Raw genomic sequence first — 8,028 nt, forward strand, 5'->3', positions numbered from 1 at the left:
TTAATATTAGAAAGATGGCATGCAGATATTCAAAGTTGTATCCCTTTAGAAAAACATAAATATAATTTAAGGGATAAATATTCTGTATTTTTGCAAATTTGGAAGAATGCTAGAATAATGAGATTAAAATTATATATTTTTTTTTGTCCCTGAATTCTCAAAACCAATGAAATTTTCCCTAAGTAAGTAATAATTTTTGGAAAAATGTTCATTCTGGGATTCTTGAATGTCATCTGAAGAAATCTAAATTATAGCTATGTTACTATGTATTTTATATTTAGATTTAAATTTTAGTTTTTGGAGTTAGTTTAGGTTGGGGGAATCTAGGGTTTTTTTGTAATTTTTAGTTTTAGTAGTATCCTTTAGTTTTTTTTTCCTTTTCTTTTTTATATATTATCAACATATTTTTGTAAACATTGTAAAATTGTGATTTGCTATTAATTATTATATTTATCATATATATGTTGAATTAAGTAAAATATTCAAAAAAAGTTATCTCTGTACTTGAAATTACATTGAAAAGTGGTGCAACCCATTGCAATCCCTGGAAATCTGCTCCTCCACCTGGAATCCAATTTAAATATGCTTCTATGATATGAAAATTTCTGTTAAAAGTATTGGCACAGATACTAAACAGGAAAGAGAGTGAGAAGTGTTTGTTAAGACCATTTCAGGAAAGCCAGTATGGGACTAACTGAAATCTGTTTTCATGGTTCCACCCTGTTGAACCTTAGCTCTTCACTCTTTTCTCCTCTACACCCCCCCCCCCCAACCCTACTTATTCCATTTGCTCTCTCTTCATACTACCATTCTTATCTTCTCTTCTTATCAGATTCCAGCACTGGCAGCCTTTGTGTTCTAGCCACCCATTCCATCCAATATGACTCATCTTCCTCCGCCTGACCCAATTGATTTTCTTGTCTCCCTCTCTTTTTTTCTCTCTCTTTCCCTTCCTCCCCTCCCCTTTGTCTGGCATCTGCCAATCTACTCCCTCTGTTCATCATATTTCACCTCCACCGAGTTTACCAATCCCACATGGGGGCCATGTCCCAGCCCTCCTACCCTGCCCTCTTTACAATGGCTTCAGTACTACATTTCTTTACTCTTGATAAAGAATTTTGGCTCAAAATGTCAACCATTCATTTTCCCCCACTGATGCTGCTTGACCTATAGAATTCTTCTGGCAGAGTTAGTATAGCTTAAGGTTTTTGTATGGAGTGTTATATACAGTGGAAACTTGGGACTATTTTATCAAAGTTTTTGAGCAGAATGAGATGGGCAAAGAGGAGTGAGGAGAAGGAAAGTGAATGATAGTAGGAAGTAACAGGTTGGTTGTGGCAGGTGTTCCTCAGTCACTGGGAATGGGATTCGCATTGTACAGGGTATGCAAGCACTCATTCTTCTTATCCTTGTTTTTCAGGCACTCATACCAGTGCTTCAAGCAGTCTTCTTTGACATTAATGCCCAGAATAATACCTCCAATATAATCATTGACCTTGCAAATATCATAATTCCACACAGAGAGCTCCAAGGTTTTCTTGGCCAGGTCACTATGCTTAATCTCATAGAAGAATTCTTCATTAAATTCTGGGTTCAATGTCTTTTTCTTGATCTGTGTTTTTTTTGTTTTGCCTTTTTTCCCATGTCAGGCTTGAGACAGATTTGGACAAAGGGATCAGAGTAGCCATGGGCATCCATGGCAGCCAAATGAACACAATATATAGTTCCCACAATCAAGCCTCCCTGCTGACTGTTGTACAGGATGGAGATAAGGATTCGTCTCCGCTCTTCGATTTCGCTACTATGTTCAACCTCGTCCTCATAGAGAGACATTCCTCGTGTGGATCTAGTTGTAAAACCTTGCTTTATCGGTACCACTCTCTCCAGGTAGATGTTGAAGTTCTTTAATTGATTAGGTTTGTGCTTTTTTAGAGAAACCCTAGTTTCTCCAATAAATTCATTGTGACCAAATTTGTCTTCATCCAGGACAGAGGCCCTGAGAGTTTTCCTCTGCATATCATCCTCAGTAATTCCATGGTATGTTAGCTGTTCGTTCCACACTGGGTTTTGGGTGTTGCGCAGACTTTTGGTGAGCAGCTTGTTTGACTTGCTGGCTGCAGGCAGTAGATGAACTTTCACATATGGATCAGCCAAGCCATTAGAGTCCATGGGCTTTATCCCCTTTGCTTTTACGATGGTGCAGTGCAAAGCATTATTAACCTGGTAATATATCAGACTGAACTCCAGTGCTCCCAGTGTCGAGGGTTAATCTGGATCATAAGTCTCCTCGTCCTCGTCGTTCTGTTGCTGTTGATGGGAGGCAGGCACACTGGACCCCATGCTGGGTGCAGCAAACTTGCCATGCTGGTGGATGGCTCTCTCTTCCTCCGTTGAGCCCATTGATGGGGTGGGTTGACATGGCACAGAATCCGCTAAGGCTGGAGTCCCTACCACTGGCTTTTGCTCTTAGATTCTGGGAGTCATTCCTTGACAAGGTTGCAGGGGCACTTGCTTGAACTGGCCATCCAGGAGGAGCTTGGCAAACTGGAGATGAACTATGACGTCACCCAGCTGCTGGGCTCCTGCTGCTGTCGCCCTCCACATCACCACTATATCCATCCTGACTCTCACCTTCTCTACAGTCACTGCCCGCCACGATTCATTGTCGGCATCCTGAAGAAGTCTGGCTGGGAGGACCTCGGCCTGTGGGCCCAGCATTAGCCTCAGTGCCTGACTTTCTACTGATTTCTCCCTTTTCATCCACATCTCCATGCTCAACTGGGACACCACCTTCTGCTTGACCTCTCCTCTGTGTCACATTGTGGAAAGGTTTCTGCTCAAGACTAGGAGGTTCCTGTGAAGGATGTTCTCCCTTGACCACCTGTAAATTCTGCTTATTAAAAGAGATCGGTTCTGGCAGCCCTTGTTTTGGCAAACCCTTAAAGAACCAAGTACCAGAACATTTCCAGACCTCTCACTGCTCGCTGCAGATCTTACAAAGCCACACAGGTCGGGGCCTACATGGCGTTTCAATTCCACATTTGGTGCAGACATTCTTTTTATAGACTTCACACATGACAGAGTATGATCCCAGCAGCCCAAACTGCTCTCCACACAGAATGCAGCAGAACAGGCCATTCCCTAGAACATTCTTTTGCATGTTGTCCAAGCGATCCTTGAGTTGCCCAATTACACTGGGAATGGTATCTGATTGTGTCCTGTTACTACTCCAAATTTCCCTTCATCAGGAAAGTGAAGGACCTGAAAGCATCGACCATCACTGCTGCAGCACGTGCACACTTCACAGAACAGGGGATACCCAATCAAGTGATATGTGACAATGGGACTGATTCACAATGTGTGAATTCAGAGAAATGACTGCAGAATATGGGTTCACCATCATTACTTCACCACCACATTACCCCAAAGGCCATGGATTCATTGAGAGGCATGTACAGACAATCAAGCACACTCTCACAAAGTGTTGAGAGACAAAGGAAGATCCCTACCTCGCCCTGCTGTCACTGCGAGCCACAACTTTGAGGGCTGACATAAAATTCCCAGCAGAGCTTCTGAATGGCAGCAAGAACAAAACAACCCAGCCAAGCAAAATCCATCCACCAGACCACCAAGAGGAAACAAGAAGAAAGCTGACTAATATACAAGAGAAAATTCATCAATATTATAATAAATATGCATAAACATTGCCAGAACACTTCCAAGGGCAGCATGTGCATGTTCAAGAGCCAGTAATAAAAACCTGGAGTCTAGCAAAGATTGTTAGAGAAGCTGAGATACTAAGGTCATACATCATTGAGACAGAATATGTTAGGCAGCTGAGACGAAACAGAATCCACATTTGCCCAACCCCAGATCTGACACAGAAAGCACCAGAAGCACCAGCAGCTTCTAATAATCCAGAAACTTGTGAAGGAATGCAAATAGAAACACCAACCACCAACACTGTAACAACTGAACAGCAAGCAACTGAAGAACCGAGGCAAACAACACCACCATCCACAACCGTGCCAACACCACCGAAGCATACAGACACAACAAGGTCTACCAGGTGGAGAAGCAATATCCTACCATCAGTGTGATACCACTAAGAATATAGAACTGCAGTTATATAATTAGAATACTTAATTCTTAATGGCAAGTGCAGGTAAAGGAGCAGTAACAATTTATTTTAAAGAAATTTAAATCTTACTAAATCTTTTAATTTTTAGACTTTTTTTTAAAGAAGGGGGGATGCTATATACAGTGGAAATTTGGGACTATTTTATGCTGGAGCAGGAGCACAGCAAGACTGCAAGAGCCACATCACACTTGAGTGATAAGCATGTTCAGTGCAACAGTGTATTCATAGATGACCAGCAGCCTGGGATGTGAGTAAAATTTGTGCTGTAAACTTACAAGCTTCTCTGAGTGTTTATTAAAACCTCTGATGGTACAACCAAGGACATAACATGGAGTAATGCATATACTAGACCATGTAAAGTGGGCAGTTTTCTTCCAATATAGGTTAGGAGAGACTAAATTGAAATTTTCTATTTCACAGCACACCTGCCTTTATTGAATGTGATTTATCCTTTCTTCTTCTCTTCTTGTTTGGATCTAAAATATCAATGCTTTATTAAAGCCACAAAAAAAAATCTGCTGGAAGAATTCAGTGGGCTAAGCAGCATAATGGGAGGAAAAGAATGGTGAATGTTTTGGGTCTTGAACCATTCAAGATTTCATTATACTTTATTGCAGTTGGGTTTTTTTTTATTTTCTTGACAGAAAATGCTAATTCTCAGCTGACAGGACTTGTTTTAGAGGCTGATTTGTTACTGCATCACTTGTTTATCAGAAGGACAGTTGCAGATGTGTTACCACTAAGAATTGTTTCAAGTATACATCTCTCTGCACAAGGGGCTAGGGACCTGCAAGATCAGAGGTGCAACCTTTCAAGGGGCTCGATATGGAATAACATATAACTCTATGGAACTTTCCCTTGGAGTCCTGAGCAACCCTTTATCTCTGAATCATTTCATATTATTTCACTTATTATTTAAGAGGTTGGCTTGAGCCTTCTACCTTAAACAACTAAATGCTTAGTAAGTTATTAAATTGGCTGTGAAATATGTTGAACAACCCTGAAGACAGCTAAACCAGAAGATAGTTGTCCATTTCTTTCCTTCAGACCTACTCAAACCACTCCCCGCTCATTTATTTTAATCGTTCTTTTTTCAAGAAGAAATTAACCTTTTTTTAATCTTCATTTACATGATGTTATTTATTGACTTTGGTTTTGGCTGTTCATTTTTTTCTTCTTTTTTCCCAAAAGAAAAGAACAGAAAAAAGGGAAAACTAGATTAGAAAAAGAAATAAGGGAAATATGTCAATAAGGAGAGAAGAAAAGAAGAATAGAAGAACATTTTGTCAGGAGTTCACCACCTACCTGATAGGCTTTAATCTTTAGTATTCCTGGATCTGTGAGAGAGAAGTACTAGATGAAGGGTTCAGAGGTGGGGGGTGGGGGGGGGGGGGTATACCTAAATAGTTGCATCTATATGCTGCAGATACAGTTGCCAGATTTTTTTAAAAAGTCATTTATTTTTTCCTCAGCTTGTAAGTGATTTCCTCAAGGAGAACACAGCTATGCATTTCTGTGTTCAGGCATGTCATTCCTTGATGGGAATCAGACTTCTAGGTAACTGCTATACATTTTCTAGCCACCCCAATGCCATCTTTACAAATTCTGTTTAGAAATTGGACAGCCTCATTGTAGGCTGCAATATTTCACAGTAATAATAATTCTGGGTTTTGTAGAAATCAAATTCATATAATTTTTCTAATAAATTTCCTATATCTACCCAGAAGAGTCTCACTTTGGGACATGAGAAGGTTGAATGTAGAAAGGCTCCTATCTCTGAGCTGCACCAAAAACATTGATCTGATATTTCTGGTTTAAATTTATTTATTTTTTGCTGCAAAAGATATAATTGATGCAAAAAATTATAATGCATCAGTCTACATTTTACATTTATTATATTTGTCATGCTGTCTTGGCATAAGTTGGACCAGCTTTGATCACCAATTATTATATCCAAGTCTGATTCCCATCTCTGTCTGAAATTATGCAGCCCTTGTTAACCCCTTGAAGTAAGAGATACATTGCTAAAATAAATTTCTTTATGTTCATCTTTCAAACCTGAGTCTCCATGTTACTGAATTTCAGTATGGCCATTAATAGACGGCTATTCATTATCCATCACTAATTGTGACTGAACTGATGATGACTTTAAGAACTAGGGACATTAATGGATCTGAAATCAGATAATGATGGAAAATATCTTTCCATGAAGAACATAAGTGAAGCAGGTGGGTTTTACATTTCTAATGTTTTGTGTTTTCTGTGACCAAGATGAGCCTTCTTTTTAAAATTCCAGATTGAATTAATTAAATTTAAATTCTCCATTTTTAAAAATTATATTTGAACTCAAACTCATGTAATGGTCCAGAAATCTGCCTGATTGTCTATTACTTAGTCGCTATTGCACTGTCAAAAACACACTGCTTTCTGGTGGAACCCTTTGAAGAAGATATGAGGCAAACACATGTGGAATTTTCAGTTGACAGTGCTGGGATTGTGGACAACCTGACAATATTAACAACACAAACTTACTTGATTAAATATTTGGAATGGCCAACTGGGCTGACTACCTGACTGTTCTAAAATCCAACAGTTGCAGGAGCCTGACAAAGTGCTCGGACTTGAACACTGGTCACCTTTTACTTCCTATGGATGCTGAGTGACATGCTCAGCTTCTCCAGCACATTTGCATCTTGCAAAGAGTATTGCTGCATCAAATTCTTCCTGCTTCTGAGAATAAATATGAATCCCCGAATGTTACTTTATTTTCCTGATGGAGAATGTGCTGTCACATTTATTGAACACTTACTCTCAGCCTGTATCACTCTCTGAAAAATGGATTGTGCCAACATCATTATTTGACTGATTGAGCTACTGTCTCACAATAATGAGGAGCTTGGTTTAATCTTGATGTCCATAAGCTGGTGCTCTCTGAGGCGAGTTTGCAATATCTCTGCCACTCTATGGGTTTCTTCCAGGTCCTTTGGATTTCCCCCACGTCCAAAGAACACTTGGATAAGAAGGTTAATCAGATAAGATAAATTAACCTAAGTGCAGGTGAGTGGTAGAAGCTGAATCCAAGCATTGCAGAGTTCATGGAGATGTGGAAAGAATAAAATGGATTACTGTAGATTAACATCAATGGGAACTTGATTATGAGAAGTCAAAATTTCTGTTTCCATGCCATGTGGTTTTTTGGCATTAAAAAAAAACATAGAAGGAAAAATTCTAAAGAAATATTCTTCTAAAAGTTGCAGCAAGTTCTTGAAATTGTGTCAATAATGTGGGTAAGGCTGTTCCAAATTGAAACCCTTTTGGGGAAACTTAAATCAAATTATTGGGAAACAATTGCCTAAGTCCAGAATTTTTCTTTCTTTTAGGAAATATCACAGATGTAAAATGAGGCTGTCCAAATATCAATTAAAGTTTCTAAAATTGCATTGGCAGTGGCCAGGAAATCTATTGTAGTTACCTGGAAGTCTGATTCCCTCTTGGAAATAATCTGTTGGGACACTGAAATGCATAGTCGCGTTCCCTTGGAGAAAATTACTTACAACTTAAGGAATAAATGCCACAAGTGTTTGCAGTTAAGGGAACACTACTTACAAAATGTAGAGTTGAATACTTAATAAATAACATATTTTATTTATTTTTCTTACTTTTATTGAAATTTAGATAAAAATAACTGGGCCTCTTCTTTGATGAATTGGCTTTCAGATCTCGATAGCTCCTTCTCTTTTTCTTTTTCTCTTTTTAAATTTTTTCTCCTCCTCTTTTTTTCTTTCCTTTGTTCCCTTCTCTTTTTTCTTTTACTTTTTTCCTCTTTTTTTCTTCTTCATTAGGGGTTTTGTTTGGGGAGGGGATAGGGGTCATATTTGGAATATGTA

At 39.0% G+C, this 8,028-nt stretch overlaps 1 protein-coding gene across 1 annotated transcript; it reads right to left on the reverse strand.

The window, feature by feature from the left end:
• Window positions 1-1,348: 1,348 nt before the first annotated feature.
• LOC138737355 (rabphilin-3A-like) lies at window positions 1,349-2,400 on the reverse strand. The gene is given in 2 exon segments (XM_069888106.1): window positions 1,349-1,624; window positions 1,627-2,400. Coding segments are annotated over 2 exon segments (1,050 nt in total).
• Between the last annotated feature and the right edge of the window lie 5,628 nt (window positions 2,401-8,028).

Source organism: Narcine bancroftii, chromosome 6 (assembly GCF_036971445.1).
Source record: "Narcine bancroftii isolate sNarBan1 chromosome 6, sNarBan1.hap1, whole genome shotgun sequence".
Classification (NCBI taxonomy): Eukaryota; Metazoa; Chordata; class Chondrichthyes; order Torpediniformes; family Narcinidae; genus Narcine; species Narcine bancroftii.